Source organism: Lepisma saccharinum, chromosome 2, assembly GCF_977018435.1.
Source record: "Lepisma saccharinum chromosome 2, izLepSacc3.1, whole genome shotgun sequence".
NCBI classification, from domain to species: domain Eukaryota; kingdom Metazoa; phylum Arthropoda; class Insecta; order Zygentoma; family Lepismatidae; genus Lepisma; species Lepisma saccharinum.
Genome location: NC_139230.1, coordinates 170,792,136 through 170,813,258, shown reverse-complemented (window position 1 = coordinate 170,813,258; position 21,123 = coordinate 170,792,136). Strand labels below are relative to the sequence as shown.

General features: G+C 37.8%; 1 protein-coding gene across 1 annotated transcript in view; it reads left to right on the top strand.

Moving 5' to 3' along the window:
• Window positions 1-21,123, top strand: part of LOC145980605 (A disintegrin and metalloproteinase with thrombospondin motifs 16-like) — a 172,418-nt gene that overhangs the window by 49,698 nt on the left and 101,597 nt on the right. Inside the window, exon 3 of the mRNA XM_083113644.1 lies at window positions 4,626-4,903. Coding sequence (XP_082969770.1) covers window positions 4,626-4,903 — 278 coding nt within the window. The remainder of the gene's footprint in view (window positions 1-4,625; window positions 4,904-21,123) is intronic.

Sequence of the window (21,123 nt, the reverse complement as noted above, 5' to 3'; positions counted from 1 at the left end):
TAAGGAATCAGTTATGAGAAGCAACAGAAGTATTCAGCATTCTCCACGCATAGTAGTTAACCTGTAAACCGTGTAGATGGATATCATTTTGTTATGGAACTTACATAAAGATCGCAAAGACTCAGGCGATGACCAAGTTCGGTCATCATGGATATGTAACCATGAAAATATATTATGTTCGTGTGAGGCCGGTAGGACACATAGTGGTGTTCTAGCCTTTAGTGGACGACTGGGAAACATGTCTTCCCACCGTGTGTATTGGGCTTCCGGACACGCCATTTCTTCAAAACTACACATTATATTTCAGTTCTGTCTTATTTGTTCATTTGTATACACAGAAAGGTATGGCATACTCGAATCTCAAAACACTGTATGCATTGTTACTATTATTAACAAACTCAATACGAAAATGTATCTCTTTCCCCCGCACAATTATGCGATAGATTTTATAAATGGACTATTTACTCTTCAACCACCGTATTTTACTGATATATTTTACTTTTACATGTAAATAATGAAAACAAAAGAATACGTTCACAATGTGTGACAAATAGGGGTTCAGCGGGAAATGACCAATTTTTTAAATTTCCCGAAAAATTACGACTTTCGAAAATGTTGCATAATCTCCGTTTTCTTTTTTTCAAAATTGGGAGACGTGCATTTCATGTCCTCAACTAGTGGTCTCTTGTCGTGCTGATCTGCAAATTTGGTCCATCCATCGTCCATAGGGCCAACGCTAGTAACGAAATTCAGGAAATTTTTCCGCAAGCTGGCAGCACTGCCGCTCTTATACATTGTTATTATTTCTCCCCCCCCCCCTCAAGAAGTATCAGCATACTTTCAACGAAAATTTGCATGGCTGTAGGAATGTATGTACCATTCCTACTTACCTTACCTATTTTCATTCACTTTGGTCTATTGTGGTGTCCACAGGAGCGTGGTGAATACCAATATATTGGGTAAAATTATGATTCTCTTCTTTTTCATCATCTTTTTAATCTCAATATTGGGAGGTACAAATGCATATATTTCACCTCCGTTAAAAGACCTGTCATTCCGAAAAAAAATATTTTATCTCTCTACGACAACTAGTTCTCGAGCTACGATTTTGTTTGGTACATCGGGGTGAGTTTGAAAAGTGCGCGCTTGAAAAGTCTCGTTCGTTGAAACTACAAACGCGCGCGAGGCACCGTCCGCTAGAAGCTAGAGATATTCTACAGGTGCCAAATAACTTAGTAGGCAAGAATTGTGCAGGATCATAAATTTAGTATGTACTTTGCTTCCTTTTAAAGCATGTCAGCCTATGTGCGACCACTAGCTGTTGACGCCTAGAAAATACAATAAATCTTCAATTAGCAGAGGAGTGAATTGCGATGTCGCCTCCTATTGACGTCTAAAATCAAATGATGGTCTCTCAGAAACGTTTCAAACCAAAATTAATCTTCAAGTAGGTGACAGGAATTTTTACACAAAAAGTGACGAATTTTATCACCGGCCAGTTTCAACAAATTATCTGAGAAATGGATTATTTTAACTTGAAAGTAACTTTTACAGTTTATTATTCAGAAGATATAATTCCTATGGTTTCTCTAATCCTCAAAATTGCAATTACAATTATTGTTATTATTTACATTAAGGACTCTATGTTCAGTATCTGTAAACAATAGTTTTCAGTTCCCCTCCATGCTTTTATAATCAAGAATGCCGTAGGCCTATACGTAATTATTTACATAACAAACAATGTACACTTTCTTATGCTTTTACAAATTTACGTTATCGGTATAAATATAACTTTTGAACGTCCTGCAAGATGTATTTTCAATGAAACAATGTATAGAATATTTCCGAGCTCAAATAATGTATTTTGGCAAAAAGTAAAGTATATAATTTTATTTCATTTTTTACTTATTTATTTATTTTTTCAATCCTTATAATTCCATCATCAACGAATATACACATGATAAGATTTTTGTATTTGTTTTACTACTTTCACTCTTATAGATGGTTCTGAGTTTTGCATTTTCCACAATGTTTATTTCTTACGATACTGTAACATCAACACAGCTTCTTCAATTCGCACTGTCTAATCTCGTTACACTACACACACAAAATGCTCTTTCCATTCTGGAATTTCATGATATTTCTGTTTGAACCTCTCGTAGCATATGTTTGCAATTCCTTCCATTCTTTCCACTTTCACTCTTACGGATGGATCTGAGTTTAGAATTTTCCACAATGTTTATATGTTAAGAAAATGTAATGTCGACACAGTTTATTTTTACTAAAATGTCCACTAATTTAGCTTTGTTTCTCTTTATGCGCTTAGCGCCATCTATAATTTGCCTTAATAACTATTCAATCCTTGTGATAACCTGTAACATGGCTTCGACAAAATTTCCTCTTGATGTAAGAAGAGTATTTAGGTACCTAAGTCAAAATAATCAAATTGTAGCTGTCGCCTCGATCTCGTCTTGTCTTGATCTGACTCTCTCGGTTTCATCCCAATGTTTATTGCTTGCCTCGGACCCATGACGCATAAGTTTCAGTCTCATTCAAGTATGCGAAAAATGTGCATATAAATTTTTACAAACATATTGTATATTATTATAATTATAACAATAAAAGTATAATTATCGTAATTATCGAATATACATCTTAACTCTATCCCTGCAACGAATAATGAAGAGATTTTTAAGGGATATAGCTCAGACTTCTAGAGATGAGAGTTACGATAGCTCTCGAAAGCTCGACATACCGAGAAAATATATTTACCACAGATAACGATTTTCAAGATTATGTCGAGCATTTTGATTTCCATCGTTTAAATTCAATTGATTCCATCATTCCCTAGATTAGAGAATTGATGCACGTGTGGACCTGGACAGTAGTAATAATAATAATAATGAAATTCAAAATTAATAACTTATTAAGATGATTATCATTACATGATAATTTAAAGCATATAAAAATAGAGATATAACAGCATGTACTACTTATCCAGCTTATGTCTATTTACTGTCACTAAAATTTGTATAAAGCCGCAGTCCTACCAAAAACTTAATGTCAAGAACACTTAAAAATGGTTTTTTAATGAATTAGTTCTATATTTGAAAAGTAAAGTCCTTGATCATTATTTATATGCGTAGTATTATTAGTAGCGCTACGCATAAATTTTTGCAAGCACTGTGAACGCAAAGATATATAACCACATTGTAATCCTTACGTTTATGTAAGTTCTGCGGAAATAAATCAACATTATATGGTATTATACAACAGTAAACAAGTACTTTTCTTATTTTATTTTTGATTTCTTTAAGTCTTTCGGGGGAGGAGGCTACGGACCCTCTGGACCCCACTCTAAATACGTCCTTGAGAATCATCTGTTATACTTTAAACTGAACCAGTTAAATGTACAGCTTACTAGCTAAACTATCACAGTAACATGAAATATCGTGTGACAGTTCAAGAGAATACTTTTTGAATGAAAGTTAAATAATTATTTTCTTTGTAGTTTTGCTGTCCGAAATTGCTCACGTTCTTTTTTCCTCGCTTTGGTTTTGTAGCTAGCACGTCATTGTTTTCGGCCATTTTAAATTTTTATCACGAGTAGAATCAACAGTAAACTGTTTGTGTGAGAGTGACATTGTGAAGAATCCAGTTTTCGGAATTAACGATCACAAAATAAGACTATAATTTCTAGATTGGAGCATAACTGAATTTATCTATCAGGTTGATATTTGTCGATTATACACTTCTGATCTTTAGAAACAGGAATATTTTTAACTCACGAGAAGATAAACTTTCTTATATCTACGTATTTTTCAACAATGGGTAATTTAGTTTACACTTCTGCCAGCCCCTGTGGAGGAGTGGTTAGCACATCGCGCAACGACGCCAGGGGTCCCGGGTTCGAATCCTGGCCTGGGCATGGATATTTGTGAGTGTTCATTCATCAATTTCATCATATCATCACTCATCCCCATCTTCGCAAATTAGCCAAAAGTGGTACAAAAAGCGAAGTAAAATAAAGCAAATCAAATCAAGTTTACACTTCTTTGATCAGTGTGCATGAGAGTTATTTTTTAGTGACCCTTCATCAATTTCAAGCGACACTAAATGGCAAAATCAAATCAAGATCAAATAAATGTGTTCTAACTGTAAATTAGATGACATGTGTAAATGGAACCGTATCGAAGTTTTTCTTATTCTGCCCCATCGGTGCTCTAGTACTTTTTGAAAGATGCATCATAATATAAGAGCATGCATCTTACTTATTCTTTGTTGGTATTTACTTCATTTCATCAGACTTTCTTTTGAAACGCAAAATTGAGATCTTTGTGTGGTCATCAGGTCATTCTATATTTTTTAAAATGAATATACGTGCATGTACACATGGTTAATTAATATGTTCATTTGCTCGGGGTATACACCAATGAGTTGTCTCATCGGAGCGAAAATTTACAGTTACTTTTCAAGTACTGGTAACTGTAATAGAGTAAATGAGAAACTGTAACTGAAACTATAACTAGTTACTTTTAAATTTCCGAACACCATAAAATGTGTTCTTTTTAGCAGTTATGTTTGTGGTTCCATTGTGCTTACTTCCTTCCTCCTTCCTTCTCCAGGTGTTAGATTTGCCCGGCTGCGTGAGGTGGGCAAACGGGCTGAGAGGGAGGTTGGCGACCGCTTCTCTCTGGAGCTGGATTCCGAGGACGACAAGTACCTGTTGCAGGTAAAACCTGCGCCCAATTTACTCGCCGAAAATTTCCAAGTTTACGAACGCTCCAAAGATGGCCTCCAGACAACGAGCTGGAAGCAGGAGGATTTCTGTCACTACGTCGGAGAGTCCAAGAGCCATCCCGGTGTGGTCATCATCCTCTCTGGCTGCAAACTCAGTGATTTGGTAAGTGATTGTTGCACTTCTCATTGTTGCACTTGAAACAAAAAATAATGAATAGATTAATTAAAAATTTCAGGTGCTTCGGCGCGTATGACTATTTTGCACCCTTCAAATTATGCATACATCTTACATAAAATCCTTACCCGAAAGTTAAAAAGGGATGAAAAAAGTTCCTTGATAGATATTGCAAGGTTGTAAAGGAGCCTGCACATGCACAGGACATACAATGCCAATGCCAATGCCAATGCCAATGCTTTATTGACAGATTTTTTGTAAGTATCGGGACCATTGTGCCCTTGACTTACTATCATGTTCTTACAAAGTACAACATTTCTCTTGCTATAACCCGGGTCGACTGTCGGCCGGGATTTGGACAATAGTTCATCTGTATTATTTCACTAATTTGAAATTGTTGAGTTCCTTGTTATAATTTGCATTGACAGAGGAAGGAAATAATCACTATTATTTTTCACAAACTACATTTTGCACATGAGTTTAAAGACACAAAACATAAAATAACCACATAGAATAATAATAATGATAACAATACATAAGTAACAAAGAAACAACAAAATCACAATCTGTCCTTTTATAGCTGCACTATCAAGGAACACTAATCTGCTCCATTGAAAACAGTACTTTGAAGTACTCATAAACAGGGAGTATATGTAACACATAACATAATAATAAAATAGCATTTTTTGAATTTAGATTTGTTCAAAATTTCGGGGCATGGAGTGGGACATCCGGACCTGTGGTCGAGTTCCAATGCCCCGAACCGCTGGATTTGGATGCTGTTGGATCTGGCTCCAGAAGTTGTAACACATGGCATATATAGCAGATTGAACATAATCTAGTTCAAGGTCCTCATGGATTTGTGAGATACGAGTATCTCGGCTATGACCAGTAATAAGTCGAGCAACATTATTCTGTATAATCTGCAATTTCCTTATGACTGAAGGTCGGAGATGACCTCAAGCTGGTGCTGCATACAGGAGTGTGGGACGTACCATCATCTTATACACATGCAAGCGAATCCCAAGGTAGGATTTCGGAAAACTGGGTACAATTGTCCAACTCGAGTTTGTGTTTTTGCTGTCACAGTTGAGATGTGTTTATGGAAATTTAGTCTTCGGTCTAAAACCACTAATAGATATATGGTAAAAGTTTTGTCCGGTATACAGAGGCTGATTCATTTATATTGAGCCGAATTCAATGTGCCACTGTACCGTGCATGCGCAACGCATCGCCGTGAGATTGCCCCGAGGCAAGCAACAGTATCTCGTTAGTCCCTCAGTAGAGCAGTGTGGTCGAGCGTAGTCTGATGCCGCTGAAACTGAACAGATTCTGGGAGGGGTACATTGTTGCCCTTTCAGACGGTAAGTTCACGGCGTCGCGCATCATAGAAATGTGTAAAGTGCATAATTTTCGTGTAGGTCGTGCCACTGTGATTCGTATTATATGGAAATATGCGATACAGAGTCCTGGGCCCACCACACCTACGCGAGCAGCTAGAAACCGGCCTCCCGTGAAGAGGACCCTGCCGCTATTGCATGTTGTTCGGCGTATGGCGACCTCCAAAAATCCCCCCACACAGCGTGCAATGGCCAGCAAATGCCGCACATCGCAGGCGACAATCAACCGCGCCATTCACAGGGTCATTCACAAGAGCAGTGTGCACGCCCTGAAACCGTGTCATGTGGCTGAGCGAAAAAGGAATTGCAGGAGGCTGGCTGAATGAACGTCATCTAGCGGGTGATCGGTGGAAGTGAAACAGGAAACTGGAATTTCTGCAATTCCCATCTCTGACATCCCTGTCAAGAGTCCAGATTCCAGTCCAATGGACTATAGTGCTTTCGGACTCCTCAAGTGGCGCCTGTCCCATCGTCGAGTCCGCACCATCTGCGGCCTGTGGAAAGCCTGTAACGAGGAGTGGGATGCAATACCCATGGTCCAGCTGCAACACAGTCTCCTGCAATGGAAACTCCGATGCCGGGCAATAGTCAATAGTGGTGGCCTGCAGATCGAACACAACCGGTGGTAGAAACACTGCATTTCCTAGGTAGGTGGCACATTCGCATTCGGCTCAATATAAATGAATCAACCTCTGTAGAAGATCTCTGGAGTCGTAGAATCTTTGGTAGTTGTCTATGTCGACGTGTAAATAAAACCGCAGCACTCTTCAGTGAATTATACTTCATGCACCAGCGAGTAGACCAAGCTTCCAACTCTAATAGTTGTTGTCTCATCCTGCTGTAGCATAGTTCTTGTAAAGGGCTATTTGTAAAGATGGCAACATCATCTGCATAGGTAGCTAACATGCATCTATGAGTAGCAGGGATATCACTGGTATATAAAGCAAACAGAAGTGGAGATAAAAAAGCTGCCTGAGAGACACCAGCATGTATGATCTTAACGGTAGATCGAGCACTTAAAAATTGCACCTGAAATTGTCTCTTTTGTAAATACTGATCGAATAATTGCACCAAATAAATAGGAACTCCTAATTCCGATAGTTTCACAATTAATCCAGAATGCCAAATTCGATCAAAGACTTTGTCGGAGTCGAGAAATACTCCTCGAGTATGTCGACTGAGATTAAAGTTTCCTGTAACATACTCCACTACTCGGACCAGTTGCGTAGTAGTACTGTGCTTTTGACGAAATCCGAATTGATGATACGGTAGCAAGCCTTTTTCATCCACCACAGCTTATAATCGTCTGAGTAGTATGTGTTCAAAGATTTTGCTAACATGGCTCAGAAGACTTATAGGTCTATAATTCTGTGGTAGAAGAATGTTCTTTCCTGGTTTTGGCAAGAGGATTATTTTTGCTAGTTTCCAACTTGATGGATAATAGCCGGTAAGGAATATAGCATTGAAGACTTTTGCTAGAAAAACTAACAATTTTCTGGGGCGTTGTAATGTAGTAATAGTATCAAAGCCAGGTGCCTTACCAGGTCGAAGAAGATTTAAACACCTTTGACCTCCTGAGGGGTTGTGAGAAGTGGATAAGCTGTGAATGGTTCATGACGTAATTGTTCCAGTCGATGTTGAATCTTCTGGATATAATTGCCATTATGCGGTTGATCTGGTGTGTGGAATTGGTCCTCTAGATGTGTGGAGAACACTTCAGCCTTCTCTTCTGGTGTGTACACCATGCCATTTGGACCCTGGAGAGGGTAGACAGCAGATTGTGGATTCTTTCGCAAATAATTTCTCAATAATTGCCAGAATTTACTATCCTGCATTCATACCCGGAGAATTCGGTGTCCCAATCTGCCTGTCGCTGTCGAATGAGATATCGGCGAAATCGATCGTGAAATTGATTATACAACTGTTTGTAGCGATGGTTATAAGTTTGTTGCCATTTCCGTCGGAAATATTTTTTACAGTTCAGGAGGATCATACTCTCACGGGATAGACAACCATGGTTATTGTATAACTGAGGGGTTCTGATAGTGGAGTGAAGATAAGAAGTTTGTATGCCTGCTGTAAGGTTTTGTAAAGCCGAATCAATTTCGGCTGGGGTTTTTAAAGCTAAATGCAAGTCAATGATAGGCACTAATTGTCGAGTGTAAGCATCCCAGTCTGTTGTAACGCGATATTTTGGAGGAGGAGGCTTCAATAAATTATGATGAATAATTTCAAAGAGTATTGGTTGATGGTCCGAGTCTAGATCATGAATAATATAGGGACCAGTCATAATATTTACACCTTGATATATCAAGATATCCAACACATCTGGAAGTCCACGTCCTCGTGGATAATGAGTGGGTTGTCTTGGGGCAAGAATGGGTAAGTTCAATTGTTGGACACTTTGGAGAAGAGAGGCACCTCCACGTTACAATTTAGATCACCAGCTAAAATCACTTTGCGGCTCAAGCGAAAAACAGTCTCTAGTTCTTGTATAGGAATAAGCTGTTCTGGAACGTTATATCCTGCTATCAAAATTAGTGGGTCAATGGTAGTTAATAGTTCAATTATTGTGATTTCTAAAGCTTCTAGAGCTGGATTTATTTGGAAGTTGACGTGCAAATAGCGAAGATTTCACAACTACAGCCGTACCTCCTTTCCGTCCCGGGAACCGATCGTTTCTATAGATGGTATAATTTGCAATTTTCCATTTATTACGGGGTTTCAAGTGCATTTCATTCACCAGGACTATATCAACATTATATTCACGTAAAATTGTTTGAAAGTCAGGAATTGAGTACGAACTCCATCAGCATTCCACTGAACACACGTCAATGTTCTACTTATCGGAGTAACTTTATGGGCCATTTCCGAAAAGGTTATCCAAAACATCCATGGCAACACTGAACTTATCTAGGATTGTCTTGGCATGACTAATACGCTGTAGACCAGATTTAATTTTTTGAAGAAAACCCCTGAAATCGAAAATTTATTTTATGCTAGTCCAAATGTCCTTAAATTCCTGGCCTCTTGTATTAGTTTTTGTATTTGCAGCAGTAACATAACTCCTAGTGGTTGGTAGTGCAGGGAAAGCTGCCTGGTCTTCTAAGGAAGGAGGTGATTGCTTAGGAGTGTCGGAAGAAGACTGTACACCATTTTTTCGGAGTTCTTGCGCTCGTTGTACACTTTGAAAAATTGGACAACTGCGAAAGTTAGCAGGATGGTCACCTTCACAGTTTACACATTTAGCAGGTGATGTACGGTCTTTTTAGGGCATTTCCGTGTATCATGTAATTGAGCATATTTGACACAGCGAGCTATGGCATTGCAGTTCTGTTGGGCATGTCCAAGTCTCTGACATTTGAAACACTGTATAAATTGCCGTGAGTGGTACTCCTCTATCACAACACGGTGTTGTTCAAAATATGATTCTTTATAGATTCCTTTAGCAAATTCAGTCTTTTTAATGGTCAGCAAAAAAAGAGCTAATGGCATGAGTTTATGGGTATTTTGATCCTTCTGTTTCAACTGAGATACCTTCAGCACATCATAACCTAGTTCTTGATAAAACCTGCCTATATCCGTGATATTTGTATCCTTTGGAAGTTTTCGCAGTACAACTTGAAGTACCCGAACCCCTGTTTGTGTCCCGGTTGCATATTCAAGATTATGACTTTTCAGATGATCAATAGCAATATTATACTCTTCCATAGTGCCTAAGTGAATTTTTGATCCACTAGAGGTATGGTATATTGTAGGATTAATTTTAAGTGCTTTGAAGTGTTGGGAGAGGGCATAGAAATTGTTAAGGTTAAACACATATATAGGTGGTGGTTTCATCCGACGGGTGTCTTGAATAGAATTTCGTGTGGTTGTATCACCCCTTTTATCACCAGGAGCATCCTCAGTTTCATGTTCCTGAAGAACACTAAATTGATTATTCAGTGGGATGGATATTGGCTGATATATCGCTAATCTCCTTGCCGTCTTCTTGCTGAGCTGAAAGCCCTCAGCATCTAATCGGGAATCCTCACCAGATGAATCGCCACTATCACGGGGCCTCTTGTTGGAAACACTAGATGTAGATTCAGTCTTCTGTAGTTTAGGGTCCATAATAGCATCTGGGAGCGAATTCGTGGAATTATGAAGTGATTCTCTGGAGCGAAAGTCTGGAACAGTCGATCCTTGTAATGTGTGTGGTCCATGTAGTTCAGTTAGATCCGTATCAGATGATGAATGCTGAAAACCACGTCGTCTGTATCGAGCAGTCCTGAGCGGAGGGGATTTAGGTGTTTCAAAGTCCTGTTTTTTCATTGTCGGAGCGTGAGGAAACGGGAAGCAAATTACGAAGACGCCTAAGTTGGTGAAAAACACCCCCCAATTGCGTTTTCGAACATATTATCTGTACACACAACACCTGTCAAAGTGTACACCACGATTGTATCCTTCCTGTTGTGTCCGGAAGGAATGAAGCAACTGTGCAGTACGTTGTCTTTTGTACAGCACGATTTCCCCGCACTCGCGAACCGATGATTTTTGCCGAATTACAGAATTACACGAATATACTAGTTCCCAGTTCCCCAAAGTGCAGTCGGATGTGAGATTTTAGTTAGGTTTTAGGCACTTCGATCACCAATGGAAGGCTGACGAACCACAAATGTGGCTAACGGTGTGTGTATATATTGCTATTTGAGTCCACTGATTCAAAAGAACAGTTCTTTTGAATCAAAACAAAGCACCGTCTGTGTACTTCGCTAAGCACAGTTTTTAGCGATTTTTGTACAATTATTCACAACCACGGAACCGAGTTACTTACATCGTGCGTCTGACAACTTCCGAAACCCCTGGAAATACCCGGATAACACTAGAACTTGGTTCTTCTTACCGTAATTAGCGAAAAATAGAGAGCTCAACGCAACACGTCCGACTCACTTATTACCGCCACCGGAAGTTCCCAGGACATACACAATACATTAAAAGGTAAGGAAATATTACAATTGTGCTCAGAGACAGTGTAAAAGTCCCTTGCTTCTCAAAAAGCTAAAGAACGTTCATCTCTCAACATGGATGACAAGGAGTCGGGAAGATAAAAAGTTTGTCGGAGGATATTAAAATCGGAACATTCAATAAGTATGCGCCTAATACTTGTACATTTCAAGTAACGGCAATATTCTCTGAAATAAATACTTATAATACCGTCAAGTGGGATGATGACACAGTTGGCACTTATAATCTGATGACGTGAAGAATTATACGAAAATGGGCTTCAACAGTGTGAGGACGATGAATGTCGGAACCGATACTGTGCAATACATGAAATAAAGTAGTGTGTAAAGTCAACTTTAAATCATCACTTATTTTGGAATGATAGTTGTATATATAAGAATTTATGTTAGGCAAAAAGAGGAAGATACGACGAATTGAAACAGATTTTGTAATGCAGCACTTATTTGGAAGTCCATCAAGAAGGTCGGTTGAAAGGAATGCATACTGCATAGATTTGTATCAGAAAGAGAAGCTCTCGTTGATTTGAATAATCCTAAGGCACATTCCATTAACCTGCTACGAGATTCTTGTAATATCTGCGCGTAGTATGTTTATCACAGATCATAAATTCTAAGCCAGGCAAAAATTTTGTGGAACTTCCGTTCCTCAAATTTAAGACTAAAGTTCGTGGCACTATTCGCTTGGAAATAGAATGATTTCTGTGCAGACTTTACTGCAAAAAGTAGTGGGATTGGCTATAGGATAAGGACCACTTACAAGTGAAGAAAAAGAAGAGCTCAAATGATTGAACAGCCTGATTTGCATACACTTAAAATTATGTCAAGAGGGGCATATGCCCCAATTCTTCAAGTGTGATATGTTTTTAAATTTAATGAATTCTGAATTCTAGTGTAGAAAAAGAAGAAGCCTCTCAGACAGATTTGCCTATACTTAAGACTATGCCAAGTTCTCATATCATCTTATTGTTTATAGTGTGTTTTTCTGTCAAAATCCCAGGAATCTTGAATTGATATAAAGCTCATAGCTATTGGGTTCTGAGACCCAGTAGAGTGTGGTGCATAGCTCCATGGTTTTTATTGCCTTATAAGCAAGAGGCTCGGGTTTGAGTCCTGATAAAATATGAAGCCTCCCCTGATGGCAAAGTGTTAATATTGTTGCTTTGTAAGCAAGAGGCTCGGGTTTAAGTCCTGATAAAATGTATAAGATTGAAATACATGTGGCAAAATAATATCTCCACACGTGAGATTTTGAGAATAATTATTGCTAGTTGATAGCTCCCAGATCTGAAACCTGGTAAAAAGTGTTATACAACAGCATAAAAAGAGCAAAATTATTTTATATTGGGAATCACCCGAGCCTAGTTAATTGCTGTTGTTTGGGTATAAAAGCACCAGCTCAGCCACTCACTGCTGTTATATTTTTATGCAGGCAAAACTCCCTGATCAATACAATGGGAGAGGAGCGAGCAAACATAATTAATTGCTTCTATGTTCTTTATAATCTTTTGATCAGTCCCATGTTTTGGCCAGCAATAAATCATGCTTGCCCGGGAAATTATATTTCTTGTATGCCAGCAGATATAATCTACACTGTGTTTTTTCAGAGAGAAATAACATATTATCCATCATCAAAGAGAAATTAGTAAAAAGAATAATGGCCTTTTTCTGTATGCCTGGGAGATTATATCTGTTGGCATAACCTGCACTGTGCCTTTTCAGAAGAAAATTACATGTCATCTGTCATGGGGCTCAAAGAGAAATTCTTATCTACACTGTGCCCCTTTCAGAGAAAATTACTTGCCATCTCTCATATTATTAACTCAAAGAGGAAATTCCTAGTAATGATAATATTGGCTTCTTGGATATTGTCATGCCAACCTGAGCACAATTCTAGTTTTGTCTTGTTCTGTTAATATAAGCCCGAGTCTGTAACTTACAAAATAATCATTGCATATTTCTATATTCCTGCAATGGAGATGTGCTGTAAGAGCTTCCCTGCAATAGGCAGAAATACTGTAAGAGCTTCCCTGCCACGAGCAGATGTGCTGTGTTTTTTAGCTTTCCTGCAAATAGCAGATGTGCTGTGTTATTTGAGCTTTCCTGCTGCGAGCAGAAGTGCTGTTAAATTTGGGTAAGTAATAATAAAAGCTTTCCTGCCACGAGCAGAAGTGCTGTTTGATATGAGCTTTCCTGCAATATGCAGAAGTACTGTGCACATAGTTCCATGGCTTATATGTTTTAAAATTAAGAGGCCCCTAGGCCTTCCTGACGGCAAAATGTTGGTATTATTGTTTTATAATCAAAGGGCTTCTATGTTTGAATCGGCCCTCTAGAATTGCTCCGTGACTCTCTCATTTCTTACATCATAAACATATGATTTTTCACGTATGAGAATAACACTACATATGGTGTCATCAGGTAATGCCTCATGGAATTCACAGATAATTTTAATGTTTGTCCTGTCATTCACCACAACTTGTTTCCTTTTTGAAGTGTTAATGACAAACATGGGTCTCTGTGCTTTGAATTCATCTGGTGTGTAATACATGTCAGTATTGCCAGTGGTAACCCGTTTGAATGCCGAAAATGCCTCATATAATTTGAGGAAATCATCCTTGGACATGTCTAAATTATAATTTTCTCTAGGAAATACCTCATTTCTGCCATTTTTAAGATATATGTTCTTGATGTTGCAGTTATCAAATTTACTTGAATTTTTTTCCTGATTATTGTGTCTTCCAGTCTGAAACAATACCACCACAAAATCAGGCATGTCATATTGTATGCTGGAGAATGAATTTGTAGCATCAAACTCATAATAGGTACCAGATGCGGGCTTCTGTACACATTGATATGTATAAAATTGTAGAGAAATTTGTGGATTTTTTATTATATCAGCTTTGTATTTAAGAGCATAACTGGCCTCATATTCAACAACAGGGATTCTTAACTCCATAGTCTGAATAATGCATTTGCCTGCATCTGGTAGGGTATTAGGCAGAGCTTCCCCTGTAGGGTTTAATGCACTGTACCTCATCAAAGCATTGTTATCATTGGCAGCTCTTCTAAATGTGATTCTTAAACTACCCTTCCACATAATATCATTGTAATCGGAGAAGAATCCTGGCAATAGGCGCATGGGGAACAGCACTGTGTGGTTTTTAGATAATATTTTATCACCAGCCTCAAATCCACCTATTTTGTAGTAAGAAGCCTCGGTTTTGGATAATTTTAATGTGGCCAAAGCTGTGGAGGTAATGCCGGGATAATCCACTCTGTTTATAACAACACCATGCTTTCTGATCTCAATTTCAGAGAATAGATGTGGCACAAAATTATCAACCAATCTTATATTTGAATTTGCCGGATAATCTGTACCATCGAGCTTTACAACATCAAATTTGATGTATAGATCTTATCTGTGGGGGTGTATAAAGCCATCCCCTACATCAAGATCAACCTCAATCTCTGTGTTGGGTTGATTTAAATTTGCAAATGTCCTCCTGTTTGGAGGGAATGATTGTAGCTCATAACTCTCAATATTTTCCATTTTCTTCTTGTATGTATTTTTATTTAAATATTAATCTCTATGATAGCAGTTGTTGTGGCTCCAGCAAAATCAACTAATTCTTCTTTTTCATTAGTGACCATCAATTCAATATAATCTATTCTATTATGGCACACAGGAAAATATAATGTTGGGGATGGATTGTAGATGATTGGCTCCATGAATTCAGAATTAGGTTTGAATGTTGCAATGATGCCGGTTTGTTTGTGAGTGCCTATGCCATTTGATTTGGTGATCATACCCTCAGCCACATTACAGTGAATATTCAGAGTCTCTATGGCTAAGAATTTGGGTATATTCATAGCAGTGTGTTTGATGCCTGCTTCAAGTTTTGTGTTGTTCTCAAAGCCTAACAGCTCTCCTATAGTACCCAGATCCACTGTTTCTGTGGCAGATGCAATCTCTACTCTGTGAGTGACAGAATTTTGACTTAACACTACACCTCTGGGTAATTGAGCATTTAGAATGGATAGATTATATTGCCCTGGAGTGATGACAATTTTTTGATCCCCTACTGCAATTGTGTTGTTGTGGTGTGTAATATTAGGGATCAAGTACATGCCATAAAATGCTCTGAGAGCTATTGTTTTGGGATACACTATGTCATCATGCAATTTGAGTTTCAATATTGAATTTTGGCTGGTGAGATGGAATACCCCCATGATGTTTTAAATACCACAAGGCTTTTTGAAAATCTTCAATTGATGGTTTATTTATTTGAGACATATTTCTAAGAACAGATAAGCACAAATGTCCACAATTAACATCTTTGAAATTTTGAACACGGGCATTATTGTAATAAAGATTAGCTGAATTTAGATATTTTATTAAATTTTCAGGTGGAACACCTCCAAATGAATCAAACACAAATGCCTCATTTTTTAAATATTTAAGATAACAAATCCAGTGAGTGCCTTGTTTTTTGTACTTATCCAAATTAACAATACCACACTCTTTGTTGAGTGGTTGTTCTGGTAAAGAATCAGACATGTACACACCTCTAAAATGTTTGATGCCCAGTGGCTTGATTAAAGCTTCAATATCTTGGTTTGTAAGCGGCTCTTGTTTTTTTTAAACTTATTCATGGCTCTCTTAACACCTTTGCCTTGTTTCTCAATGGCCAGGTTATGGCGCTTCAATTCATCTAATTCTGCCTTATTCTTTTTGGCATCTATTACTGTTTTTGCTATGGCGGCTGATCCCCCGGCCAAGCTCCCCACAGCCCCGAGAGCAGCTAAGATGGCAGGGATGGTAAATATGAATCCCCCCACATGTGATTTTTTTCTTGATTGCTGTAATTTTTTTAATTGGGGGGTACTAAGCAACAATTTCATACCATGCCCCTTTGCAAGACAGGAATTTTTTTTCTTGCGCTGCTTTTTGGTTAAAAGACTATCAATAGTTTTAAGAGATTTGAGACCAGCATAAGGTATTTGATACATAACACCCTTGGCCTTCATTGTAGGTTTATTATATACATATTCACAACCCCCACCCCAGTTTTTGTTTGGTGCTCATAGCTATGGTGGTCCCCAATGCTGCTATTTTTTCACTTAAAGAAGCATCTTTGCTTACAAATCTACCAAATGCAGCCTCTTCTAATTTCTTGTCTGCAACATGTCTCTTGTCAAGATCAGAATGTGTGTTGTATGCTATGTAATGGTCTCTACAAGCAGCATCTAGGGGATTAACACCAGGATCACCTCTGTTTAATCTATGGTCCAATTTTGTGCCTGGACCACAATACTGATAGCCTGGAATGTGTAGTTCAAATGACAGCTTGTTTATAATGTCATTAACAAGGCCCCGACCCTCAGAAATATTCCAAAATTTGGGGGGTAGAGTATTAATAATTTTTATGAGATATCCAATCCCCTTAGTGTCATTCACTATAAAATTAGACAATTTTGTGCTTATCATGTCCATAATTCCAACTTTTTCATTGTAAAAATTGTGGTTGCCAGCATTTTCCTCCCCAGCTATCACCAATAACCTATCTACAAGTTTCCTGACATCATCAACCCACATAAATTCTTTGGGCAGGGTGTTGTATTGTTTGATTCCACTGCCAGTCTTGATTTGTGACCATATGGGTTTGATTAAATTGTTGTATTTTGCTCCACTGCTAGACTTGACTCTTTTTTGTGTGGGATCATTGTTCTGGTATAGAGCATCTGATTTTATTAATATTTCTTTGTAATATTCATAATCTTGATCTGTATAGCTGCCAGGCCTTTTCCTAGTCATCAGTTCCCACAATCCAGGTGTGCCGGGGTACTTAACAAAAGCACCTTTTTCTCCAAGACGAGATTCTGAATATACAATCAGATCATCTCCCATAAATGTTACTCTGAAATTGCCAATTCTATGTATGATGCTACCATCACGCTCTGTGTCAGCATATAAGCCAAAAACCTCATCTTTGTTGTCTTTAGATGTGCTTAAATATTTTTGAGCAAGAAGACCCAATTCAATAGGATCCTGAGTAGCTTCAATTCTTCTAGGAGCAACAGGACTAGGTGTATGAATACTGGAAAGTGGGGTGAATGGATAATCTAATATGTTTCTTGCAGCTACAGGTACAAGCTCTGTGATCAAATTTTGATTTTGCTCTGTAACAGTTTTGATATTTTTACCTAATTCACTAATAGCATCAATTACAGGCTGTTCTGTTTGTTTGTGTTTTTCATAAATTCCTCGGTTCTCTGATTTCCATCCCTTAAATCTTTTTACAAGATAATCTCTTAATTTAAGATCATCAATAATTGGCCTTTTCATGTTTATTTATATATGTTTCAATGTCTAGAAAATTGTTGATTTTATTTCTATATTTGCCACTATTGGGTGTTCTTGTCATATCAATTGTGACAAACCCATAACTGTCCTGGTTCCAGCATTTACTGCAAAACTTAGAAAAATCATTGTAGCTCAAGTCCCCACCTACATATTCATCATGTATGTGTTTGAGGTTGGTATGATCCTGATGAAACACACATATAAAATTGCTGTTGTCTCGGATCAGTTGCTTCGGTATTTTTGAAAAAGTCTGTGCCAGGTAGAAACAATCTATGTTTTTGTGCCGGCCCTGTGTAAAGAAATTCCTAACCTTGTTTTGATTATCCAGTATAATGTCATCAAACACAACAACAGAATTATCGAGACATTCATGAAGTGGCTTAACATCTGGTTCAAAAGTGGCTATATCCAATCCATCATATAGCTTCATCAGCTGCTGATATTTTAATTGTTCCAAGCTCTTAGAGAAGATATACAAGTGCCTGTTTTTCCAGTCTAACCAGTTGGGTGCCAATAAAAAATTATCAACCATTAGTGTAGTTTTACCACAAGCAGATGGCCCAACAATAAGACACCTAATATTATCAGGCAGCAATTTTCCATTTCTCTTATTCTGCTGTTCAGGTTCTGGCAGCCTCTTTATAACATCCCAGGTGCTCATATTATTATTTTGTTTGCATCGATCCAACTGTGTTCTGGAAGTCCTAGCCATTTGACAAGTAACTTGTTGCCTTTTCTGCGAATGATTTTTTCTATGAGATATGTGTCAGGCTGTTTAGTTTTGCTGAGCTCTTCTTCATAGAACCTGCCTTTGAGAATTTCTCCTCGGTGATCCTTTATTATATATGTGTTAAGGGTCCCAGGTTTAACTTGAACCACTGTAAATAATTCAGTGCTCCAGTTTCTTGTAAAGCCTCTTTTGAATAAGTGCTTATATTTGCTGATTCTTACTTGATCACCCACCCTGTATTTGGCTTTTCTTGTTGTTGGCTGGTATCTAGGATAATAAACAGTGCTGATCAATTTTTGCTCATCAGATGAAGTTACTTCAGAGGGTTTCATGTTGATTGTGGAATGGACAGAGTTGTTATATTTATGTAGAAGTTCTGGAAGAATATTAATCCATTTATAATTACCTTGGAGGGTAAATTGTTTATACATAAGATTTTTTAAGGTTCTGTTGAATCTCTCTACAATTGAGGCCTTGAGATCACTGTAACTCGAATAATGTTGTATTGCCTGGCTTTTAATAAATTGTTGAAACACTGAATTATAAAATTCTTTGCCATTATCTGTTTGCAAATAGCGCGGGGATCTTCAACTCTGATTGATGATTGTTCTGATGGCTTCTGTAACACATGCCCCAGTCTTGGATTTGAGTGGCACAGCCCAGGCAAATTTTGAAAATGTGTCTATTACAGTGAGTAGATACTTGTAGCCCTTGTTGATTTTGTCTAAGTTTTTCAGCTGTCCACTTGCCATCTCAATCAAGTCGCTCTGCCATAAATCATCTATGCCTTTTGTGACTACTGGGAGTCTCTTAAAATTATGTCTGGCTTGTCTGTGTAATTCATCAACAATAATTTGTCTAGACATAATATGAAAACAAGAATATTGCAACTATGGGGTGTTCAGCAGCTGATACTACAGGATTTTGTAAATATAATTTGTCCCCTATTTGTATTTTAAATTCCAGAGAGCCATCATCTTCAACATATGCTGTTTCCAATGTATTGGGATCTGTAAAATCCTCCAATTCTACACTGGTGATTTTCACTTTGTTATCAGCATTTGTTATTGATAAGGTGGGGTAGTGGTGTGCCTGTGGTTGAAGCCAATATTTGATCTTGATAGGTCTCAATGTGCCCCCAACAAAAAACTGGTAATAAAATTGTGCAGGGGACAGCACATATATTTTGCCGCCTGGTGTAAATGGTGAATCATATTCTTTGTTGGGGATGCTGTACAATTCAAGAATTACTGTATGTTTTGGATTCTCGATTATGCCTGTTATTTCTTTTTCTGCTGTAAGCAATCTGCTTGTTACAGATTCAAGATGCTCATTGATAGTTCTAACAACATCATCATGGCCTGGCTTGATTTTTATGTCCACTACAAGTTTTTTGTATTGTTGCACAATCTCTTGTAGCTGCGTGGCAAAAACAGACAAAGCATTTGCTTGATTGGATTCCATGGTCCCTAGCTGTTGCTTGATATTAGCTACAATTTGTTGTAAATTTTCAACAACTGCCAATTTTGAATTTTGAGCAGTAAGATCATGGACCTGTCTTCTGATATCCTCAAACAGGGCATGCAATTCATTAATATGTTGATTGGTTGGTAGAGTGGCCACTGTCTGAGTGAGATGTTTGATCTCTGCCTGGATATTCTTGATATCTTCTGATTTCAATATGCGATTCACTGCTCTCTTAATATTTTTAAGTTCCTGTGATGTAGGCAGATTTGATACTGTAGTTTGCAAAAATTCAAGTGCCAATTTCACATTGTTTAATTCAGAAGCATCAGCCACATTTTGCATAGCATTTTGGAGCAGGGCTATATCTGCCTGAGAGGGTGTTGATTGTTGTAAAATTTCAAGCTTTGTTTGGATATCATCAATCAAATGATGAAAATGGGATAGCTCAGATTCAGTGTTGAGGTTTTCAAGCTTTGTGATTTGTTGCTGGACACTGACAAGGGTATCTACAATACCGGGCAAACGGGATTCTAGTACATTTGCCAAATCACTTTGCACTGCTGCTATTGTACCTTCAAGATGGGTTATGGAACTTTGAATTTTTCCAAAATCTTCATATGTTTCAAGTTGCAGCTTAATATTGGCTACACTGCGAGTTATTGCACTCAAAGCATCAGAAGATGGCAAGTTGTTCATAAAATTTTCAAGTGTCTCAATTTTTTCTTTAACCTCGGCTATGGCATTGTTCAGAGGGTCCAGATTAGGTATCTGTAATGACTGAATCTGTTCTTTTAGAGTGGAAATCACTAGATCAAAATCTTCTTGTGATTTTATGCTTTTGACAATTGTTTGGAGCTGTGCCTGGACATTATTTATTTGCTCTTCCAATTGTTGTTTCAATTGCTCAGAGTTGTTAGCCTGGGTCTTAAATCTGGCTTGAAGAGCTGCTACAGCTTCTTCTAAACTTTGAAAATTATCCAATGTGGCCAAATCAGTATATTTCTGAAGCAGCAATTTGTGTTCAGAATCAATTTTAAGAAGAGGGTCCATTGTGATTGTAAATTTGTAATTTCTAATTGAAGACTGGCATTGAGTGTGGTTTGTAAAGCTTGTAAATCACTTCTTAATTTCTTGACTCTGACATCAAGCATCAAAATCTCATCACTATGATCTTCATGTCTTGTATGGCCAAATATATCATTAGGCATTTTTGTTTTAGTGGTTATTTATTATTGAATATC